This window comes from Sturnira hondurensis, unplaced genomic scaffold (assembly GCF_014824575.4).
Source record: "Sturnira hondurensis isolate 20B ecotype Veracruz unplaced genomic scaffold, ASM1482457v3 Scaffold0023344, whole genome shotgun sequence".
NCBI lineage: Eukaryota > Metazoa > Chordata > Mammalia > Chiroptera > Phyllostomidae > Sturnira > Sturnira hondurensis.
The window spans coordinates 146,016-169,082 of record NW_028095975.1 but is presented as its reverse complement, the minus strand read 5'-3'; the positions used below and the strand labels follow the sequence as shown (position 1 = coordinate 169,082).

Below are 23,067 nucleotides of genomic sequence, written 5' to 3'. Positions count from 1 at the left end.
GGTTTTTAATTACATTTTTGTACTTAAGATATTGAGCAAATTTTCATTTTCATTACTTGTCTGTCATTTGCATATTGTGTTTGGTGGCATGGGTATATTTAAATCTTTTCCCTATTTTAAAACTATGGATTGTTCTCTTATTGTTGAGCTTTGAGAGTTTGTCATATATTGTAGATAAAAGTCCATTATCAGGTGTGTGCTTTGCAAATAAATATTTTCTCCCTATTTATGGCTTTGTTTTAATTTTCTTAAGTCTTTTTCAGACCAGAGGCTTTGAGCATGGATCATCTAATTTACTAAAATATTTAAAAGAATCATGATTCATGGGTTGTATTTAAGAAATTTTTGGCAATACCACAAATATTTCGTAAGTATTCTCATAGAAGTATTACAGTTTTAGGTTTTACATTTGAGTCTATAACCTGTTTTGAGTAAATGTTTGAGAATGGTTCTAAAATTGATTTTGGTTCTTTTTTCCATATGGAAGCCAACTGTGCCTTACCATCTTTGAAAAGATCATTTTTCCAATGAATTGTTTCTATACCTGAGATGAAAAGCTACTGGAAATATTTGCAAGGGTCTAATTATGGACTATTTTGTTACATTGTTCTTTATGTCTATCCTTTTACAAACACAGTGTCTATTCCTTACAGCGTGCTTTACATAAACTTGACATCAGGTAGAGTGTGTACTTCCATTACATTCAAAATTGTTTTGACTATTCTAGTTCTTTTGTCTAAATTTTAGAATCAGTTCTTTCAATTCACCAAAAGTTTTGCTGGCAATTCTATTGGGATCGTGCTGAATTTATAGATCAAATACTGAGAATCGATGTCTTGATAATATTGAGTCTTCCAGTCAATGACTAATGTATATTCCTTCATATATTAAGGTCTTTTAAATTTTCCTTTATTAGTACTTAGTAGTTTTTAGCATTCAAACCTTTTCACATATACTGATAGATTTGTATGTAAGTATTTTGTGTTTTGGAGGTATTCTAAACAGTATTTTTAAAATTTCAGTTTCTAGTGGTTTACTGCTAGTATATAGGTATACAATAGATTTTTGTAGGTTGACCTTACATTTTGAAACCCTGCTAAAATGAAAGTATTTGGAAGTTTTTACACAGACAATAATGGAATAAGTGAAGAGACTATTGTATTGCTTCCTGTCATATACATACATACACCTATTCCCCCCACCCCCCTTGTTGCGGGACCTCTAGTGCAATGCTGAGTAGAGTGGTGAGAGTGAATATGCCTCCCCTGTTCCCACCTTGGGAGGAAATAAATTGGTCTTTTACTATTAAGAATGATGTTAGCTGTGAGATTGATTCCTTTTAACAAGTGAAGATATTAAGTTTTCTTCTATTCATAGTTTGCTGACAAGTTTTATTGTGAAAAGATGATGAGTTCTGTTAACTGCTTTTTGGTGGCATCTAACAAGATTATATCATTTTCTTCTTTAAAATCTATTTATATCATAAATTACATGAATAAATTTTTGAATTTGAACCAATCTTGCATTTATGGAATAAATTTCAATTGGTTATGATGTACTAATATTGTTCTATATGCAAGATTAGATTTGTTGATATTTTCTTTAGACATGTTGGTTCTATATTTATTAAGGATACTGTTTATAATTTTCTTGCAATGATATTGCCTGGCTTTGTATCATGCTAATGCTGTCCTCATGAAATGAGTTGAGAGGTATTCCTTCCTCTCATATTTCTTGGCAAATTTGTTTACATGTGCTATTATTTATTCCTAAAATGTTTGGTAGAATTCCCCAGGTGGGCTATCTGGACCTGCAGTTGTCATTGTGAAAAGGTTTTAAGTCTGTTTCTTTAATAAATATAGGACTATACAGGCTACCTTTATCTTTGAGTAGTTTTGGTATTTGGTGTCTTAAAAAATTTTTTTATTGTAGGAACACCTCCTTGGGCTACTGCCATGTTACTAACGAGCAAACTGAGCCTTAGAGAGACAAATAAACTTAGCCACAGTAACCCAACTAAGTGACGAAGCACAGTTTTGATAGTTATAAAACTGCTTTTTTCATATATGTTCTCATGGTTACAAGTGTTTCACTAAAAACTTTGCATGAAGATTCAATGTTAATCTCATCTCACTCAGTATTTTCTTTTTGTCCATCCCTCTACTCCTCTCCCCTTTAGCAACCATTAGTTTATTCTCTGTGTCTCTGTTTTATATGGGCTGTTAATCTGTTTTGTTGTTTTAGATTTTACATATAAGATAAATCATATGATATTTGTCTTTTTTATTTCTGATTTCACTTGGAATGAATACCTCTTAGGTCCATTCATGTTGTAGCAAATGGCAAAATTTCATCCTGTATATTGCTAAGTAATATTCCATTGTGTGTGTGGGTAGCACTTTTTTTTTCTTTTTATAGTTTTATGGTTTAAAATTTTACATTTACAACTATAAACAGTACTTTTTGTATATTGTGTGAGGTAGGGATTGAAGTATATACTTTGTCATATGGCTTCCAAGTGTTTTTAAAATATATTTTATTGATTATGCTATTACAGTTGTCCCATTTCCCCCCCCCTTCACTCCTCTCCACCCTGCATACCCTCTCCCACCCAAATTCCCCTCATTTAGTTCATGTCCATGGGTCATATTTGTAAGTTCTTTAGCTTCTACGTTTCCCATACTACTCTTACCCTCACTCTGACTATTTTCTACCTATCATCTATGCTACTTATTCTGTGTACCTTTCTCCCTCTCTCCTCCTCCCACTCCCCTGTTGCTAACCCTCCATGTGATCTCCATTTCTGTGGTTCTCTTCCTGTTGTTTGCTTAGTTTGATAGGTTGGCTATCTCTTCATTGCTTAGTTGCATCTTTTCTGGAGCTTTGATCTGTTCATTTGTTTGGGCCATTTTTTTTTGGCCTTGATGAGCCTGTTCCGTTGTGAGGGGCAGAACCTTAGGCGTCCACCCGGGTCAGGCAACCCAGTGGCTGGGTTGTGATGCTATATTGGGGCAGAGGTCCAAGAGGGAACAATGGTGCTTGCTCCTATCTCTGTCAGATCTCAGTCCCCTCTGCCGCTTTTCCCAAGCAAACTGGGCCTTCTGGTGCTGATTCCTGAGTGGGTGGGTTTGTGTACATTCTGGGACCCTGTGGGTCTCTCCAGTGAACTCTCCTGTGAGGCTGGGAGTCTCTCCTGGCACCTCAACCCCAGCAGGTGTTTTCAATGGGTGTTTTGAGGCTTTATTTCCCTGCGTTGGAACCCTGGGTCTGTCTCGCTCCCCAGTTTTGCCTGGTTTATCTGCATGTGAATGTGGGACCACCTGGGTCTGAAAGCTACCTTGAGTGCCAAGGCCCTCCATTGTCTGCCGCCTACTTGGGTCCACCAGCTGCTGCTTTGCATGCCCGGGCCAGCCATCACTTTTCTTTGCCATGACCCCTCTCCACCTGATTTTGCCCCTCCTACCAGTCTGGATGAATGTGTCTACTTTAACTCCCTGGTTTTTGGATTTCCATACAGTTCAATTTTCTGTCAGTACTGGTTGTTATTTTGTTTCTAAATTTTTGTTGTCCTATTTTGGTTGTGCAAGGAGGCACAGTGTGTCTACCCACACCTCCATCAGGGCCAGAAGTCCCATTTTCTTTATCTATTCATCTATCAATGGACATCAGTAACTTGTGTCTTTCAAACAATTTGTTAGTTTCATTTAGGTTGTCAAATTTATATGCATAAAGTTTTTTGTAATATTTCTTGTTATTTTTTACATTGGTAGGACATTAATTTTGTCTTCTTTTTAATTGGTTATAAATGTCATCTTTTTATTTGTCATTCTAGCTAGAGGCTTATCTATTGTATCCATCTTCCCCAAGAGCCAGGTATTAGTTTCATTGATTTTCTCTGTTATTATATCTTTTCAATTGTATTGACATATATATATCTTTATTACCCCATTTCCTTGTTTCAAGTTTAATTTGCTCTTCTTTTTTAGCTTCTTAAGGCAAAAGTTCCAGATTATTTTTACTTTAGAGATGGGAAGGGAGAGAAACATCAATGTGTGGTTGCCTCTTGCATGCCCCTTACTCGGGAACTGACCAGCAACACAGGCATGTGCCCTAGACTGGGAATCAAACCAGCAACCCTTTGATTCACAGGCCGGCACTCAACCACTGAGCCACACCAGCCAGGGACAAAAGTTCCAGATTATTGATTTGAGATTCTTTTAATGTATTTTATACTATAATTTTTCTAAGTAATACTTTTGCTGTATCACACAAATTTTGATATTTTTATTGTTGTTCAAGTACAGTTATCTCCATTTTCCCCCTCCCCACCCAACCCCAACTTCCACCCTCAATCCTAAACCCCTTTGGCCTTGTCCATGGATCCTTCATACATGTTCCCTGACTAGACCCTTCCCCTTCTTTCCTCCATTATTCCCATCCCTCCACCCCTCTGGTTGCTGTCAGTTTGTCCTTTTTTTCAGTGTTTCTGATTATATTTTTCTTGCTTGTTTGTTTCATTGATTAGGTATGTTGTGTTTTCACTTTTATTTAATTTAAAATATTTTCTAATTTCTCTTTTGATTTCTTCAACTCAATGGTTAGTTAGAAGTGTCTTACATGATTGTCAAATAGCAGTCATGCACCACTTGACAACAGGAATATGTTCTGAGAAATGTGTCATTAGGTGATTGGCGATTGCATCATTATGTGTACATGATGGAGTGTACTTACACAATTATAGATAATATAACCTACTATAGTAACTGTAGGTGCTATACTTTTATACAACTAACAGCACAGCATGTTTGCTTACACCAGCATCACTACAAACACATGAGTACTGTCCTGTGCTATGATGTTATAACAGTTACAATAGGAATTTTCTGTGTGATAGCAATTTTTCAGCTCCATTATAATGTTATGGTACCACCGTCGTGTATGCAGTCCATCACTGACTGAAATATCATTATGAGATGTATTGCTGAGATTGGAGATTTTTAAAATTATCTGGGTTTTTTTATTTAAAAAAATTAAAAAATAAATTAAAATTTTAAAATAAATTCATTCTATTATGACCAGATAATATACTCTGATTTAAATTATTTGAAATTAAAAAATATATTATCTTATAAGATATCTTAAGAATATGGTCTATCTTAGAGAACATTCTATATACACTTGTAAAGAATATATATTTTGTTGTTATTCAGTAGTCCCTTTCTTCATAAGTCAAATCCCTTTCCGTGTCTCCCTGCTTTTGGTTACTCTCTAGTGCTTAAATTTTTTTTATTTTTAAAAGATTTTATTTGTTTATCTTTAGAGAGGAAGGGAAGGAGAGAAATATCAATGTATGGTTGCCTCTTGTGAGTCCCCTGCTGGGAACTGGCCTGCAACCCAGGCATGTGCCCTGACTGGGAATCGAACCGCAATTCGTGTGGTTTGCAGGCCCGCGCTCAATCTACTGAGCTACGCCAGCCAGGGCTCTGGTGCTTAAATATTATTAATATGTGTACAGAGTTTACTCCACCATTAACTATAGCTATATCTCTGAGATGTTTTAAGATAAGAATACACTTTCTCATTTTTAAGCCAGCATGTGTTGTGTTTTTTGGTTCTTTCAAGCAAAAAATCTTAACTTATACTATACTCAGTAGTTCATAGTGTGTAAACTGGAATGCGATTTGGGTTGGAGGTAGGAAATTCTACAACTAGAACTATATTTGACTCAATTTGACAAATATTAAATTAAATTAGAAGTCAGTTTAACAGGAGGAGGAAGCATGTATGAGTTTGTTTACTTATAGCTAAGTTACAAAATGTTTCCACAGTATGTACAAATGAAGAAGATAAATGAAAATATCATTACCTTTACACTGAGGAGGGTCACTACTCCATTTGCTAGGCCCAGAACAAATAAGCTTGCTCTCTCCTACAAGTGAATATTCATCTGGTCCATTTGAAGGATCACAACTATAGGTCACTAATTCATTAAATTCAAATACCTTCCTCCAGCTATTAGTGTGTTTTCCATTTTCTATTTTTCCAGGTGATTCACACAAAATCTCTTTAAAAAATAAAACACAGGAATTAAGAGAAAAGAAAGGTGAAAGACTAAGAAAACATTAATAAAATCCTATGAAATGTCTTCAGTAATTTCATCAACATGATTTCTACAGTCTAGTTGTGAATCTAATATCCATTTAAAAGGTTCCATGAGAAAATGTATAACCCTAAGTCAAATCATATAAAATGAACTTTCAAAGAAAACTAATTTTCTTAAATACCTATATTTATCTAGAAGGCCACTTTAAGTTTTGTTCTAGTCATCATAAGAGTTGTTGAAAATTTCATGAGAAAATATGCTTGTGATTAAAGATAAAATTTACTGCTAGCCAAGATGTCCTTCATAATTTATAGATATATCAATTTGTTAATTGCTGGTTCACAATAATACTAAGATATTGTCTTTTTCACTTTCATCCTTATGAGTATACAGTGAAAATTTCCAAAAGCTACAAACTGTTATTTTACAACAGACTGACTGTAGGTATCTTCTTTTAAGCCAGATTAGGAAGAGATTTATAAAAATGTAAAACAATGCCTTTATTCTATTTGTTTTAGAAATTTTGTATTGTTTATAAAAATACATTGTATATTTTAACATGTATTGAGTATACCATTTTTAAATAAATTATTTTAGAAACTTCTCAGTTTTAATTACAATATAGTAAATATTAATAGGCAGAACCCATATAAAGCAAAGCTCTGAGATCTTTGTTAATTTAAAAACATGAAAGACAAACAACAAGTGTTGGCAAAGATTTCTAGAAAAGGGAATCCTCTTGCACTGTTGGTGGTTCTGTAAATTGGTGCAGCCACTATGGAAAACAGTTGTGAGTTACAGTAAAATATTAAAAGTAGAAGTACCGTATTACCCAGCAATTCCACTTATGGGTACTTATTGGAAGAAAATGAAAACAGTAATTCAAAAGGATATGCACACTCCTAGATTCATTGCAGGATTATTTATAACAGCCAAGGTATAAAAACAACCTAGGTGTCTATCTATAGGTGAATGGATAAAAAAGTTGTAAAATATATGAGGTCTGTCCAGAAGGTATCTAGCCATGTAATACAAAAAATAGAGACATCTACTGAAGAAGACACAAGATACAAGAAACACTGTACTTAGGGCAATTCCACCTCCATCCCTTTCAAAGTATGAATCTTGGGATCTCCCACAGTTCTCCAAATCATCAGCTGTCCCATCATATTTTCCTGAATCTTATAGTCTGAAATCTCTTCCCCTTTGAAGGTGATTTTAGTTTTAGGAACAGCCAGAAGTCGAGGGTGGCAGACCTGGGCTGTAGGGTGCTGAGTCACCTGGTGATTTGATGTTTCACCAATAAACTCTGCAGGAGACATGATGCAGGAGCAGGCATGTTGTCACGATGATGCTACCAATCATGACAGTTTCATCTACCAGCTGTCCACAGCTGCAGCCTTCTGAATCATCTAAATAGTTTCCGGAGAGGAATGTTCAAGCTTAACACAAAATCTGATGTAGATTTGTTGCTGTCCTTGCTCAGTCATTTTGAATATGATGGCCACACAGTACACATGCTTGCCCAACAACAAATACCACTCCCACTGACTAGTACAGTGAAGTCGTCATTGTTCATGCATGCACATTCCAGTCCACTCTCCTTGGCTGCCAGGTTACATCAGTGGCACACAAACTATCCTTGTTATAGTAACAATGGCTGGACTTTTTCTGGACTGACCTCATATATGTATGTGTATATATGTACATAGGTATACACATAAAAAACATACAAATATACACCCATATACAATGGAATGTTACCTGGCCATAAAGAAGAATGAAATTTTGCCATTTGCAACCACATTGATGGACTAGACGGTATTATGCTAAGTGCAATAAGTTAAAGAAAGACAAATGCCATATGATTTCACTTATATGTGGAATCTAAAATAAGAAAACAAACAAAACAACAAAAATATACTTATAGAGAACAAACTGATGGTTCACAGTGAAGTGGGCTGGGAGGATGGATAAATAAGGTTGGGGGAATAAGAGGTATAAACATTCTGTTATAAAAGGAAATATATTCACTAATAATGTAATAAATTTGTATGGTGACAAATGGTTACTAGACTTATTGTAGTGATTGTATGGTAAGGCATATAAATATTGAATATACTATGTTGTACTATTGTATGTCAACTATACTTTAATTTTAAAATATCAGCATAATAAAAGGAAATATATTCACTAATAATATGGATCCCAAGGGCCAAAAAGATCAAGAATTGCTGGTCTAAATTTTATAGTGAAAATTTACTTACTTTCACATGTTGGAATAGCATAGTCCCAATTCACCTGGTCTCCAGAAAGTTTACAAGTTAGAATTTGTTCACCTTTTAAGTAATAACTAAATTAAAAAAGAAAAGGTTACTGGTTACTATTTCTTTACCAGTTATCAAGATGTACATAATAAAGAGGAAAAGTTCATATAGTTGTTTTTCTACATTAAAGTAATTTAAGGAGGAATTTTCTTGAATGACATAATATAATGAAAGTGCCAGCCAAATCTGGTACTTCATTAAACAGTTTTGCATTTGAACACACATTGGCCAAGAAACAAAGATATCTAAATAAATCTGTCATGCCTATCTTGTCAGTCTGGTCTCTGCTCTCTCTGGCAGTCACATATAGGGGTGTCCAATCCACAACCCAGGGTGGCTATGAGTGCGGCCCAACAAAAAATCATAAATTTACTTAATGCATTATGAGATTTTTTGTGATTATGTGTCACAATGTATTTAATGTGTGGCCCAAGAAAACTCATCTTCTTGTGTGGCCCAGAGATATCAAAAGGTTGGACACCCTACACATTAATTTCTATGCTTTTACTTCTTCCATTCTATTCAATCAGGACAATAATTGAGTAGACAGATCAATCCCTAGAGCTTGCTTGACTAGATTAAAGTTCCATCTCCATGACTGACATGTTATTGATATTGGGCAAAATCCCTAATGTTTCTCGTTTTCACTTTCCCCATCTATGAAAGGGGATAATAGTATGTAAGTTGTGAGGTTGTTTTCAGTGTTAGATGACTTGGTATCTGATACATAATGAGTGCTAGGTAAGTTTTAGCCCTTATTAATTAATACAGGTGTGCCTCAGATATATCACAGGATTGGTTCCAGATCATCACAATAAATCAAGTCATACATTTTTTTTTGGCTTACCAGTGCATATAAAGTTATATTTGTGCTGTACTGTAGACTATTAAGTGTACAATAGCATTATGTCTAAAGAAACAATAAGGACACTTTAATTAAAAATACTTCATTGCCAAAAGTGCTAATCATCATCTGAACCTTTAGCTGCATTGTAACTCTTGCTGGTGGAAGGTTATGTCTTGATGTTAATGAAAACATAATATATGCAAAGTGCAATAAAGCAAAGGACAATACAATGAAGTATGTACATATTCTTTTTTAAAAATAATCTTCACTTGAGGATATGTTTATTGATATTAGAGATAGAGGGAAGGAAGGAAGGAGTGAAAGAGAGGGTGGGGGAGGGGGGAGAGAGAGACATTAATGTAAGAAACACAAGTCAGTTGCCTCCTGTACATGTTCTGACTGAGGATTGAACCCTCAACCTAGGTATGTGCACCAAGAGGTGATCAAATGCACAACCTTTTGGTGTATGGGATGATGCTCCAACCAATTGAGCCACCTGATAAGGGCTGAATGTATTCTTTAAATCAGAATATCTTTCTAGGAATAGCTCAGGCATATTAGATGAAACAAACAAAAAAAATCTCTGGTTTAGAAGAGGTACAGTCTTTGAGGCTTCTTTTGTCTGGGGAGATCCTTATTTGGCATTCCATTTTAATTGAGAGCCTTGCTAGATAGAGTAGTTTTGGTTGCAGGCCCTTGGTTTTCATTACTTGGAATATTTCTTGCTATTCCCTTCTGGCTTGGAGCATTTCCATTGAGAAGTCAGCTGCTAATCTTATTGGGGCTCCCTTGTATGTTACTTCCTGTTTCTCCCTTGCTGTCTTTAACATTCTCTCTGTCTTGGAATTCTGCCATTTTAATTATGATGTGTCCTGAAGTGAGACTCTGGGCTCCTCTTGATTAGGACACTGTTTCCTAGATTTGTGTGAATTTTTCTCTCATCAAATTAGGAAAGTTTTCCATCACTCCTTTTTCAAACAGGTTTTCTATCCCTTGCTCTTCTTCTCCTTCTGGTATCCCTATTATACAGATATTATTATGTTTCATGTTGTCCTGTATTTTCCTTAACCCCTCTTTGTTCTTTCTGAGTCTCTTTTCCTTTTCTTGCTCTTTCTGGGTGTTTCTTTCTACCTTGTCCTCTGCCTCACTGATCTGATCCTCTGCTTCATCTAGCCTGCTTTTGATTATTCTGTGTTCTTCAATTCAGAAATTGTACTCTTCATTTCCTCTTGGCTCTTGTCGATTTCTGTTTCCATTTTCAAGCTGATATAGTTTACAATGAGTTCATTGTAGTTTCCCTGTAGATTCTGGTAATTCTCCATGAGCTCATTGAGCTTGCTTCTAACAACTGCTTTGAACTCCAAGACAAATTCCAAGACAAAGAGAGAATGTTAAAGACAGCAAGGGAGAAACAGGAAGTAACATACAAGGGAGCCCCAATAAGATTAGCAGCTGACTTCTCAATGGAAATGCTCCAAGCCAGAAGGGAATCTGATAGTTGAGTTGCCTCTATTTTACTTAGCATTCTTTCTGAGGCTTCCTCCTTTCTTTTCATTTAGGAATTGTTTCTTTGTCTTCCCAATATTTGTGAGACTCTTCTTGTCAGCCTCTCTGCTTCTTAAATTGATCTGTTCTGACTCCCTGGGTTTATGGTGTGAACTTCTATGGTAGAAGACCTGTGAGATTCAGTGGTGTAGTCTCCTTGATCTGAGTTTACTGGTCTTGGGCTGTTATTTACATTGGCTTTCTGTATGTCTTTAGGTTTTGATTGTTGTTGGGGATTTCTTTGGTGGGTCCTTCCCTCCAGCTGGTTAACTGAGGGTCAGTTGATACATCACATCTTGTATTCTGTTGTGCAGGTATGGACAGGTTGTATTGAAGCTGATTCTTCTGTGTGTACAAGGTTTTGAGGCTTCTCTCTCGCTCTTGTTAAGTTGTTGGTTCTGGGTAATTTCTCCACCATTTAGTTGTATTTCCAGATTGGTCCTGGGTTAAAGTTAGTGTGGCTTCCACTTCCTCCTTCACCTTCTGTTGTTATCTGTTAGTGGTTCCTTTGTTGGTGGGTTTCCTTTTCCAGTGGGTGTACTGGTGTTCACGGCTCCCACCTGCCCTTTTTTGTGACCAGTTGCAGGGGAAGGCAAAATGGTTTAAGACAGTGGGAATGTATTCTATAGTATTTAAAGTACCAACATGTAGAGAAGAGATAGGGGATCCTTTACATATGTATAGTGTTAAATATGTTGCTAGTTGCTATTTCACCCAACTAGCAACTTTTTAGAAAGGGTAGAAACAAAGATAAGACTCTTGTTGGTATGAAAAAATGGTAATAAATAAGTACCTATCAATAATAACCTTAAATGTAAATGTATTAAATGCCCCAGTAAAAAGACATAGAATAGCTGAATGGATAAGAAATCATGATCACACATATGTAGCCTAAAAGAGACCCACTTCAGAACAAAAGACCTACATAGACTGAAAACGAAGGGCTGGAAACAAAATTTCCAAGCAAACAGAAAAAAAAAAAAGCTGGGGTAGCAATACTCACATCGAACAAAATAGACTTCAAAAAAAAGAGCCATAAAGAAAGACCCAGAAGGTCACTTCATAATACTAAATGGAAGAATCCATCAAGAAGTCATAAACATAGTAAATATATATGCACCCGACACAGGAGCATATATATTTCCAAAAACATAAAGAAAATCTTGGAGAACTTCAAAAAAGATATTGACAGCAATACAATTATAGTAGGAGGTTTTAGCACCCCATTGTCAAAAGTGGATAGATCTTCCAAACAAAATATTAACAAGGATATTGTGGCGATGAAGAATGCCCTAGATCAAATGGACTTAACTGATATATATATACATATAGAGAGAGCCCTTCATCTCAAAGTAGCTAAATACATATTCTTTTCAAATACATTCGGAACATTTTCAGAGACAGACCACATGATAGAACACAAAACAAGCCTCAACAAACTCAAAAAAATTGAAATCATATCAAGCATTTTCTCGGACCACAAAGCACTAAAACTCATGGAGATTGAACAGCATGCTATTAAATGATGAATGGGTCAAGAATGAAATTAGGGAAGAAATAAAAAAAAGTTTCTGAAAACAAATGAAAATGAACTCACAACAATCCAAAACTTATGAGACACAGCCAAGGCAGTCCTGAGAGGGAAGTTTATAGCAATATAGGCCTACGTAAAAAAGATAGAAACATTTCAAATAAACGACCTAATCCTATGCCTACAAGAACTCGAAGAACAACAACAAATACAGCCCAGAGCAAGTAGAAGGAAGGAAATAACCAAGATCAGAGCACAATTAAATGATACAGAGTCTAAAAGCACAATTCTAAGGATCAATGAATCCAGGAGCTGGTTCTCTGAAAAGATGAACAAAATCGACAAGCCTTTATGCAGACTCATCAAGAAGAAAAGAAAGAGGACCCAAATAAACACAATCAGAAACGAAAGAGGAGAGATTACAAATGATACCACAGAAATACAAAGGATTGTAAGAAATTACTATGAAGAGCTGTACGCCAAGAGATTTAAAAACCTAAGTGGACACATTTCTAGAAAAATATAATCTTCCAAAACTCAGTGAAGAAGCAGAAGGCCTGAACAGATCAATAACAGCAGAAGAAATTGAAGCAGTAATCAAAAAACTCTCAACACACAAAAGCCCTGGACCAGATGGTTTCACAGGAGAATTCTACAAAACATTTAAGGAAGAGCTAACCCCTATCCTTCACAGACTATTCCAAAAAATTTAAGAAGATAGAAGACTCCCAAACTCTTTTATGAAGCCAGCATCCTCCTAATCCCAAAACCAGACAGAGATATACCAAAGAAAGAAAACTTCAGGCCAATATTGCTCATGAACATAGATACTAACATCCTCAACAAAATAATGGCAAACCACATGCAGCAATGCATTAAAAAGATCATACACCATGATCAAATGGGATTCATCCCAGGGGTGGAAAGATGGTACAATATTTGCAAATCAATAAATATAATACATCACATAAACAAAAGGAAAGACAAAAATCACATGATCATATCAGTAGATATGGAAAAAGCATTTGATAAGGTACAGCACCCATTTATGATAAAAACACTCAAGCAAAGTGGGAATAGAGGGAGCACAGCTCAACATAATAAAGGCCATATATGAGAGATCTACAGCCAACATCATACTCAATGGGCAAAAACTCAGAGCTTTCACACTAAGATCAGGAACAAGACAAGAATATCTACTTTCACCACTCATATTCAACATAGTATTGGAAGCCCTAGCCACAGCAATCAGACAAGAAAAAGAAATAAAAGGTATCCAAATTGGAAAGGAGGAAGCAAAACTGTCATTGTTTGCAGATGGCATGATAGTATTTATAAAAAATCCTACAGACTCCATCAAAAAACTACTTGATCTAATAAGTGAATTTGGCAAAACAATGAAATATTCAGAAAAAATATTGACTTGGCAAAACAAAGTCAATATTCAGAAATCAAAGCCATTTTTTTACACCAACAATAAAACAGCAAAAGCAGAAATCAGGAAAAATATTCCATTTGATATTGCAACAAGAAAAATAAAGTACCTATGAATAAACCTAACCAAGGCCTGTAAAAAACTTGTACTCAGAAAACTATACAACACTGAAGAAAGAAATTAAGGAAGACACATACCAATACCATGTTCATGGATTGGAAGAATTAACATCATCAAAATGTTCATACTACCCAAAGCAATTTACAGATTCAATGCAATTCCTATGAAAGTACCAATGACATATTTCACAGATATAGAACAAACATTTCAAAAATTTATATGAAACCATAAATGACCCTGAATAGCTGCAGCAATTTTGAGAAAGAACAACAAAGTAGGAGGTATCACAATACCTGATATCAAACTGTATTACAAGGCCACTGTAATCGAAATAGGCTGGTACTGGCAGAAAAACAGGCACATGGATCAGTGGAACAGAACAGAGAGCCCAAAAATAAACCCAAGTCTCTATGGTCAATTAATATATGACAAAGGGGGCAGCAGCATAAAATGGAGTACAAGTAGCATCTTCAACAAATGGTATTGGGAGATCTGGACAGTTATATGCAAAAAAATGAAACTTGGTCACTAATTGACACCATACACAAAAATAAATTTAAGGTGGATAAAAGACAAATGTAAGTCATGACACCATAAAAGTCCTAGAGGAAAACATCAGCAAGAAAATCTCAGTCATTCTGCACAGCAACATCTTCACTCATATGTCCCCTAAAGCAAGGGACGTAAAGGAAAGAATAAAAAAATGTGACCTCATCAAATTAAAAAGCTTCTGCATGACTAAAGAAAACAGTATTAAAATGAAAAGAGAACTAACCATATAGGCAAACATATTTTTCAATGATACCTTGGACAAAGGTTTGATGTCCAAAATATGTAAAGAACCCACATGACTCCAATCCAGGAAGACAAACAACCCAATTAAGAAGTGGGCAAAAGACTGGAAAAGACACTTCTCCAAGGAGGACATACAGAGGGCCCAGAGACATATGAAAGGATACTCAGCATCACTAGCCATCAAGAGATGCAAATTAAAACCACAATGACATACCACCTCACACCACTGCGAATGGACATTAAAAACAAGTCAATAAACAAGTGTAGGAGAGGATATGGAGAAAAAGGAACACGAGTGCAGTGTTGGTGGGAATGCAGAATTGAGTGCCTGCACCCAACTGATCTCTCCTTTAACTGGAACCTAATCAACAAAAGAAAAAAACAAATAAAATATAATCAGAGACACTGAAAGTAAAAATAATCTGACAGTAACCAGAGGGGGAGGTGGGAGAGAATAACAGGGGGAAGGGTTTTCAGGAACTACTATAAAGAATACATGGACAAAAACAAAGGGGAAGGTGCAACCAAGGGACAGAGGGGCATTTGGCTGGAGTGGGCAGAGCAGTTGGGGGGAAGGCAGACAACTGTAATTAAACAAGAATAAAAATAAATTAATTAAAATTAAAAAAATCAATTATTTAAATTCACAGTAGTCTCTCCTGAATTCTCATTGCAATATTTGTGAATATCTATTTGATACTTCCTATTTACTATTTTGTTGTGACATTTCTTGTATATATTCTTTTTCTCAATAAGGTACCATTTCTTTAAAAAGAATTTATGTATCAAATGTTGAATAGCCCTCAAAATGCTTTAGCTGTCTTTCTCTAAAACTATTAGGTGGGTGTTACTTTTTTTTTACTTGATTAAGTTAAAAAATAGTGAAACTGCTTATACATAGTTTTGCTTGTATTTTCTATCAAGGCTCACTCATTCCCCTCTTCCCATATTTTAGTGTTTTGAGAAAGAATTCTGAGAAGATGACAGAGTAGGAAGCACTAGGACTCTATCTACCCAACTAGACAATGAATGATTTCAATGGCAGAATCTGCTTGATGTAACTATTTAGAACTCTGGAGTCTACTGAATACCTGCAACTTCCAAGGGAAGACTCTGACAAGTAAACGTAATTTCAATAAGTTTCAGCTCTTAGGAAAATAGTAGCTACACATTCTCCACCACCCGCAACAGATCAGGCACCCATGTATGTGTTCTTGAAGCAGCTTGAAGTGAGTTGGTGGGGAAAAAAAGTCCTGTTGTACAAATATCAGGGGTCTGCACTCTGATTACTGCTTCTGGTCACAAAGAAGTGGACAAAAAGATGGACAGTTGTTGTTGTGGCATCTCTTCCCCTGCTAGCATGCCCTTTTCTTCCAAGCTGAAATTATTTTCAGGGGATTTAGAGATCCCGCATCCTTTTCTCCCCACTTCGGGTTTTGCTTTTCCTCTCTCAGGAGCCAGACATTAAAACCAAGGACATTCAAAAGACAACTATATGTATATGGGATATTAGAAATTGAGTGCATGTGCCCATGGAAATGCTCTGAAACAACCTGAATAGACTTTCAATTTACATCTGAGGCTGATCCTCAGCACAGAGATACCCTACAACAATCAAACATACAAAAACAATAACAAAAAAACAGTAAGGCCTAAGAATGGCGAAGAAGCTGATTTCTAGAGTTACTACATTTTTAGATTTAAATATATAGTATTCCACCAAAAAAATCAAAGGCATGCAGAAAAAGAGAAATGTATGGTCCATAAAAAAAATAGAAACTGTTCCTGATAGAGCATGATGACAAATTTACTAGACAAAGACTTCAAAACAACTCTCTTAAAGATGCTCAAACAACAAAATAAAGTGGAGAAAGTCAAAAAAAGGATATGTGAACAAAACTGAAATATCAATAAGATGATATAAAACCTAAAAAAAGTGAACAAAGTTCTGGACCTCAGAAGTACAATAACTGCTATGAAAAATTCACTAGAGGGATTAAAGGCAGATTTGAGCAGGCTCAAAAAAAGAATCACTGCTCATGAAGTTAGGACAGTGAAATTTATTGTCTGAAAAAGAAAAAGAAAACAGAGGGAAGGAAATTTAACAGAGCTTAAGGGACCTGTGAGATACCATCAAGTGGACTAACATACTCATTGTGGGAATCCCAAAATGATAAGAAAAACAGCATGGGCAAAATATATATATGAAGAAATCATAACTGGCAACTTCCCAAATTAGATAAAAGATATAAATATAAATATCCAAGAACTCAATGACCTCCAGGTAAAATAATTTCAAAGCAACCCACACCAAGACATAATACAGTTGACTGTCCAAATCTGTGGGTTTCACAAATGTCGATTTAACCAACCAAGAATTCAAAATATTCTTTAAAAAAAAGTATAGATTTTTTCTTGTCATTATTTCATAAACAATACAGTATAACAACAATTTGCATAGCATTTATATTATATTAAGTATTGTAAGTAATCTACAGATGAAGTATACAGGAGGATATTCATAGGTTATATGCAAATATTATGCATTTTAATGTGTAAGAATTGGATTGGTATCCACAGGGGGATACTAATCTCTTATGGATACTAATCCAAGGACTAATGTAATCAAACTTTCAAAGACCAAAAACAAAGAGAGAATCTTAAAACTGGGATGAGAAAAATGAATCATCACACACAAGGAATACTCAATAAAATAATAAGCAGATCATCAGAAACTTTGGAACCCAGAAGACAATGGGCTGCTATTCTAAAAGTGTGAAAAGAAAGAAAAAACCCTTTAAACAAAAAATACTTTTTCCAGCCAAACTGTCCTCAAAAGTGAAGGGGAAATTAAGACAGTCCCAGGAAAACAAAAGCTGAGGGAGTCTGTGGCCACTAGAACTTCCTTGTAAGACATTCTCAAGGAAGTCCTCCAAGGTCAAATAAAAGGACACTAGAAAGTAACCTTGACCCAAAAAGAAATAAACATCTCACTAAATATAAATACATGGGCAATTATAAAAGCTTGTATTCTTGTAATAATGGTTGGTAACTGTAATTTTTGTTTTCTTCACAGTTTAAGAGAGAATACATTTAAAGAAAAGTATTAGTGTGAAGTGTTACTGTAACTTTGTTTTTTAACTCCCAATTTTGTTTTCTATATGTTAAGAAATAACGTATTTAAAAGAACTATTAATTTATGCTTTGGGACACATAGTATATAAAGATGAAATTTTGTGATGGTAACAACCAAATGGCATGGTATGAAGCTATAAAGGAATTAGGTTGTTATCTGTTCTAATTTAGACTGATATAACTTTAGGATTTTAAATGTAATCCCCATGGTAACCACAAAGAAAATAGCCATAGAATATACAAAAAAGGAAATGAGAAAGGAATTTAAACATTTCATTATAAAAAGATGACTAAAGAGGCCCTGTCTGGTGTGGCTCGTGGTTGAGTGCCGGCCTGCGAATCCAAGGGTCACTGGTTTGATTCCCAGTCTAGGGCACATGCCTGGGTTGCTGGCCAGGTTCCCAGTAGGGGGTGCACTAGAGGCAACCACACATTGATGTTCTTCTCTCTTTTTCTCTCCTCTCCCCTCTCCTCTCTAAAAAATAAAATAAATAAAATCTTTAAAAAACAACATGACTAAATAAAGAAGACAGTAATATTGGAAGTGGACAAAAAAGCTGTCAGGAATATAGAAAACAAGTAGCACAAAGACAGAAGTCCCTCCTTATTACCAATAGTTTATATTTAAATGATAAACTCTCTAATCAAAAGAAAGAGGTTGAAAGAATGGACAGAAGACATGTGATTCTATTATATGTTGTCTACAAAAGACTCACTTGAGATCCAAAGACAAAATCAGGTTGAAAGTGAATTAACAGACAAAGATATTCCATGTAAACATTATCCCCAAAAAGAGCAGGGATGGCTATACTAGTATCAGATAAAATAGACTTAAAATTAAAATGGTTACAAGAAACAAATACAAGAGATCTTAAATATTATTAAATAAAGGTATTTATAAAAAGCAGATATAACAGTTATAAGCACTGTGGCACCCAATAACAGACATCAAAATATATGAAGCAAGTGGAATTAAAAGGAGAAATGCACATTTTTACATAGCAACCATTTCTACAATAACAGCTAAATAACTTTGCTACCCCACTTACAATATGACATAGAACAACCATACAAAAGATGTGTAAGGAATTAGAGGATTTTACTGACACTACATTTCTGTGACCCATTCCTCAACTCCGAGAACTGTTTTGCTTTTTTTAAAGTAGGGTACACTTTGTTGTCAAGGATAGAGTCATTATGACTACTACATTTGTGATGCTTACAATGATATCATTATTACACAGAGCAAGGGTTATATCATTTGGCTTTCCTCTGATGTAAATTTCTTTCTATTAAATACATCTCTTTTCAGTTTCCATAAAAAGCCCAAGAATTGACTGTTGCAAGTACAACTTGTCACACAGAAAGCAAAATAAAATCAACTTTATGGAAAAACTTAAGAAGAGAAGAAAAACAGTATGGAATCGATAATACCATATTTTCTTTAAGAAGCAACTTACCCATCATCACAATAAAAGTGAGCTTCTTTACCGAATTCAAAGCCTATATGTGAGTCAACTGCTCCACCATTTGGGACTTTGGGAGTTGGACATGATTTTTCTAAAAGAAATTTTTTTTTATTTTTTAATATAAATTTCAAAACAAATTTAAATCTATATCAAAATTCCACACTATTTGTGTATATTAATTTCTTGAGTTAACTATTACAAAGGAAAATGTAAAATTCACCTTTACCCTGTCAACCAATTGCCTACAGAAAAATTTCTGGGAGAGATCTGTCAAATTCTAAAAACTGCATTGCTATCTAAAAACCTAGTTTCACATGAGAAAAATCTTCATTGCCATAGTGGACAATGGACTCTAAATTGTGTAAAAAAATAAATAAACACTAGAGCAACCCCCTCCCCCCAGAAGAAAGGATTTGTTTACTTACTGTAGCAGGCTTCATCAATAGGGAACCAGGTATTATTTGGCTCACAAAAGGTGATGTAGGGGGCAAATAATTTATATAAGTGCCCTGGTTTGCAACCATAAAACACTTTCTCCCAAATCACATATGAAGATTTAGGGACACCCTTTATGATCATAGTGTCGAACACTGGTGCCTTACCACAGTCACCTAAAAATAAGAAAATAAGAACATAAAAGTAAAATATTCAATCTCTGACCAACCAGGGACTATGGCCTGGTAGCAGGTAGGTAGTACAGAATAAATGGAACACTCCTCGGCCAGATTTTAAGTAATTGTTCCCTGCTTTTACCCAAGTGCTGGTAGGAGTAGACGACGTGCTGCACTTGAAGTAACAATCTACTGGCTCTTAGTTTGTTGGGGAATGAGCTGCATTTTCATTCGACAGTAAATTTAAGAAACAAAAATCAATGTTTTAGGTTGGAGATTTTATATAGATATATAAAATGCATCTAAAAATGCATCTAAAATGCATTATATATATAATGCAAGGTTTTATATATATAAAATGCATTTTATATATTTATATATGCATGCATCATTCCCCATTTTTTCCCTAAATTCATTTCAAACTCACTTCTCCTCTAAGAATCTTCTGTAGTACATACCACTCTGCGCAGAGTACTTACTCTTCCATAGTTTGAAACAAACTTTTCACTTGTTTTAGGCTCAGTCTCCTCACAGGAGTCAAATTCCTAGAAGTTAGAGGTCATATGCTTTCTTATTCTACTAATGCTACCCAGTGCTCATGAAATGCTATGGTAAGAGGTGATTATTAAATAAACACTTTATGGATCATAGATCAAAATAGATATGGACTAAAGTATTTCAAAAATATATGAATTCATTTCATATTAGTGAATTGAGCATTTTATAAGTGAACAGATGCCATTTAAATGTTAAAATTCACTCATTTGAATAGCCCAATGTGATCAAAGTCTGCTTTCTCACACACTATTTTAAATATAATCTTCCTTCACTGATCAGTAGATCTTATATTCCCTCAGAAGCTCCTTGAGGTAGCTGTTTGGGCTGTAAATCCAATCTATCCTACAGTAAAGGTACTGTATTGCCATCCTTTTAGAATTTTTTACTTGTGCTTCATTTTGGTAGTTTTTTTCTCCACAGTTTCATTTTTATTTCAGCAATTCCTCTTATTTTTAATTATCTGTGGGCTGGAAAACCTAACAAATGTGTTAGAACAATTACATAAAATAAGGTGATGGAGACATATCAAGTCCTAAAGGGCTAAAAGAATGCAGAGGCCTCTCCCTCAAGGTTAAGGACCTAAGGAGAAAGGTCCATTTTGGGTCCTTAAGGGTCCTGAGAAACCCTTAAGTTTCTTACTCCCTGGATTGGTATGACTTCAAAGTGTGAGACTGGTCAAGAGAACTCCAAAGATGTGAAATTTTACTCTTATTTCGCGTCATCATCTAAGATTCTCTATACATACAGAGGCCAACATTTCATTTCCATCATGTCCTGAAATCGAGCTACTGACAAAACGTTTTCAACATTTCCACTATGCTGACCTAGTATCTGAATGTTCCTCAATCAACCGTCCAAAATAGAAGCAAAAAGCAACCCAAAAGCCCCAGTAATTAACAGCATTTAAAAAAAAAGAGGATTTGTATGGAGGTGAGTTTTATTAATACATTTACTGAATACCCTGAGCTAGACATTTTCACTTATAATAGGAAAACAAACATGAGCTAGACAGTCTATATAATTCTGTTCCTATACAAACGCATAACATCATTCTAGAATTTCCTGGAACCATCAAGAAAGAAATCATGACAGCATGTCTGTGATTAAATTATGCAACTGTCGCTTGATTTATCAAGTAGCTATCCTAAAAGTGGATGGCCTTCAGCTTTTAGTTTGAGCTGTGTTGTGTATGTGTGTGTGTGTGTGTGTGACCATATTACCATTACTTATTGCCCATTTCTTACGTATCTCATTTCTTACTAAGTTTGATTGCCAATTTTTTTAGGTTTCTTTAGATCTTTCCTTAAATAGGGCCCAACCTAATTTTAAAAAGTTAAACATTGCCCAATGACATTCAAGAACAGAGTATGTATTGTCTATACTGGACGGGAATAGGAAGGTAACTCCATAGTTCAAAAAAAAAAAGTCAGCAAGCCAATACCAATATTATTTGGGGGCAATAAGGAGCCTGTTGCCTTTACGTACAAAAAGCACTGCCTGTCGAGTTACCAATCCCTTTAAACCTCAGGACTCTCACTCAAGGACTCTCCTGCAAAAGGTGCCCCTTCCAGCCCCCATACAAAGCGAGCAGTGAGCTTCCCTGCCGCCACTCCACACAACTAGCCTGGACATTTCTGTAAACCACAACACCAGGTAACACCTGTTCCCCCAGCCCAACATAGCTGGCCACAAATACTCTCACCTCGCCCAGGGAACCGAGCGCAGAACCTCTCCACAGTCAAAGCACGGGCTCTAGCAGCATCCCCAAGCACCGGGTACTGAACAGAAAGCCCGCACTCACCTCAGCACAGGTGAGGGCTTCCCATGCTTAATAACTCAGTCCCCAAACACTAGCAAGCTTTTGCTGGAGACACACACCTTCACCCCGAGCAAAACCCGGCAGCACCTAGTGCCCCGAAAGGCTCAGCGCCCACTGCCGAGCAACACTCACCGCACTATAGGACCCCACTACCCTGGATCCGCCACAGCACAACCCTGAGGCTCTGCGGATAAGCATTCTACCCCAGCTCCCCACCACCGGGGTAGACGAAGCCCGGTGCCTCCTACCAGGCGAACCCAGCAGACCCAGCAGACCCACCAGGCGAATCCCCCCCCCCCCCACCCCGCCCTTGGCTCTGGTCGGTCTGCTCCCTGACCCGCTACAGTTCACCTCCGGACCACACACGGTCTCCAGATTCCTACCAAAGGACGTGGGTAACCGGACCACTAGGGCCATCAAGAGAATCTTAACGAAGCTCCAAGGAAAAAAAGGACTCTTGGGGCGGCGGGCAGGTGCCCTGCGCGGCTGGCAAGGCGCCGTCATTTTCCGGGAGGCCAGCGGGCAATCTGAGGGACAGTGAGCATTTACCTTTTTGAGTGCAGACACCAGACGCAACAATCGCTAGACTCACCAAGTGTTAAGTGAGTAACCGCAGGTGGGCGTGAACTACGGCGGCGCCACTGTGGCTGGGCGGGGCCACTCCGAGAGTAGAAAGGCGGGGCCGGGCGCGAGAGTGGGCCTCGGAGCGCTGGCGGGGAACGGGGAGTCTCCTTTGCTGGGTCCTAACCCACTCGGGTCTTTGGGCAGCTCC

At 36.3% G+C, this 23,067-nt stretch overlaps 1 protein-coding gene across 1 annotated transcript in view; it reads right to left on the bottom strand.

The window, feature by feature from the left end:
* Positions 1-23,067, bottom strand: part of LOC118980774 (membrane cofactor protein-like) — a 34,935-nt gene extending 11,868 nt beyond the window's left edge. The window contains exons 1-5 of the mRNA XM_037037412.1: positions 22,845-23,067; positions 19,733-19,918; positions 19,299-19,398; positions 8,371-8,456; positions 5,867-6,064 (exon numbers count right to left, since the gene is read on the bottom strand). Of these exons, the coding sequence (XP_036893307.1) occupies positions 5,867-6,064; positions 8,371-8,456; positions 19,299-19,398; positions 19,733-19,886 (538 nt within the window). The 5' untranslated portion in view covers positions 19,887-19,918; positions 22,845-23,067. The remainder of the gene's footprint in view (positions 1-5,866; positions 6,065-8,370; positions 8,457-19,298; positions 19,399-19,732; positions 19,919-22,844) is intronic.